General features: G+C 12.1%; 1 protein-coding gene across 1 annotated transcript in view; it reads left to right on the forward strand.

Annotated features, from left to right (window-relative positions):
• Positions 1 to 1,618, forward strand: part of LOC102677018 (FERM domain-containing protein 5) — a 65,811-nt gene that overhangs the window by 30,184 nt on the left and 34,009 nt on the right. The window contains 1 exon segment of the mRNA XM_006620193.2: positions 1,148 to 1,190. Coding sequence (XP_006620256.1) covers positions 1,148 to 1,190 — 43 coding nt within the window.

A 1,618-nucleotide genomic window follows, 5' to 3' on the forward strand; every position in this document is an offset into this window, starting at 1 on the left:
TTATTATCTCTAGATATTATTTTATGTCACTGTTATTATAATAACAAAAAAGAATTTCTCACATAGAATAGAACTTCAGAAAAAACATATTTTTTGATAATAGTTTTTTTTTTTTAAATGATAGAACATATATGAATCATTAATTATTATTTTTTTAAATAGGATTACATATTTTTTATTGCACCACTTAATAAAATTTAATATTATTTATTATTATTTATAAAATTATTATTTATAAAAATATTATTTATAAAATATTATTTATAAAAATAAAAAAGGATTAACTTATTTATATTCAAAAATTATTAGTTTAGAAGATATATTAATTTGAAGATATATGAATATTAGTTTAGAAGATATATGAATTTTTGTAAAATTTACTGTATGAAGGACAAGAAATTTAGGGAGCAATATTTTACTTATTCAATATGAAAATATTTCTAATTTTAAATAAGATAATACACATATATTAATAGGAAATGTAAGATTTTGTTAATAATACATAAAGTATATTTGATATAAAGTATAATTAAATTTTGAAATTTATATGAAGTTATATAATAGTTAAATAAAAATTAATTAGATTAAATAATATATAATAAAATTTTAATATTAAAAGAGAAAATTTTTTATTTCTAACAAAAAATTTAATTATTTTGTATATTAATTCATTATATTAATATCAAAAAATTATTAAATAAAAATTACATTATATTTGAATAAAAAAAAATAAATATAAATGACAATTAATATATGTGATTTATTAAAGTTTTGTGTATATCAATATATATATATGTAAATATGATTTAAATATTACAATAAAATATAACATCATATAATAAACTATTTTTTTATATGATTTTAATTTGTAATTTGTAAGAGAAGTATATATTTGTTTATGTATCAAAATAATAATTTAGTAATATTTCATAGTAATTCATTAAAAATTTGAATATTAAAAAATATATTATAATACTTTATATAATTAATTTATATAATTAATGATATACAATTTTATATTAATTTGTTAGATTTTAGAATTATATTAGTTTTATATTTATCTTTGTGTAAAATTAATAATAATTGAAATAAAATAATAATTAACATAATAGATTATATTTAATGATATTTAACGAATCTGTTTCAGCATTGGTTAGATTTGGCAAAAACAGCGATTAAGCAAGTAAAAGGTTAGTATTTAATTCTATTATCATATTTGAATAAATAAGAAAATTGTTATTTAAATATTTTAAATATTAATAAATTTTATATATTTTTATAATATTTATATATTTTTATAATATTATAAATTTTTATGATATTTTTTAAATTTTTTGAATAAGTCTTGACATTTTAATACTATAATTTTTATTAAAATAAAAAATATTGTAATAAAAATGTTTTTCATAAATTGTATGTTAATATGCATTATTAATATAATTTTCTGAATATAATTTATATATAAATCTTTTACTATAAATCTTTGTACTATATATTAAATATATTATTCTCTAATATATAATAAAAAATAAATTAATTATGAAATAATATACTATGTACATCTTATTTTTCAAGTATTTTTAGTAATAAATAGTGATTTGAAATAAATCAATATATA

The sequence above is a fragment of the Apis dorsata genome, unplaced genomic scaffold (assembly GCF_000469605.1).
Source record: "Apis dorsata unplaced genomic scaffold, Apis dorsata 1.3 scaffold_486, whole genome shotgun sequence".
NCBI lineage: Eukaryota > Metazoa > Arthropoda > Insecta > Hymenoptera > Apidae > Apis > Apis dorsata.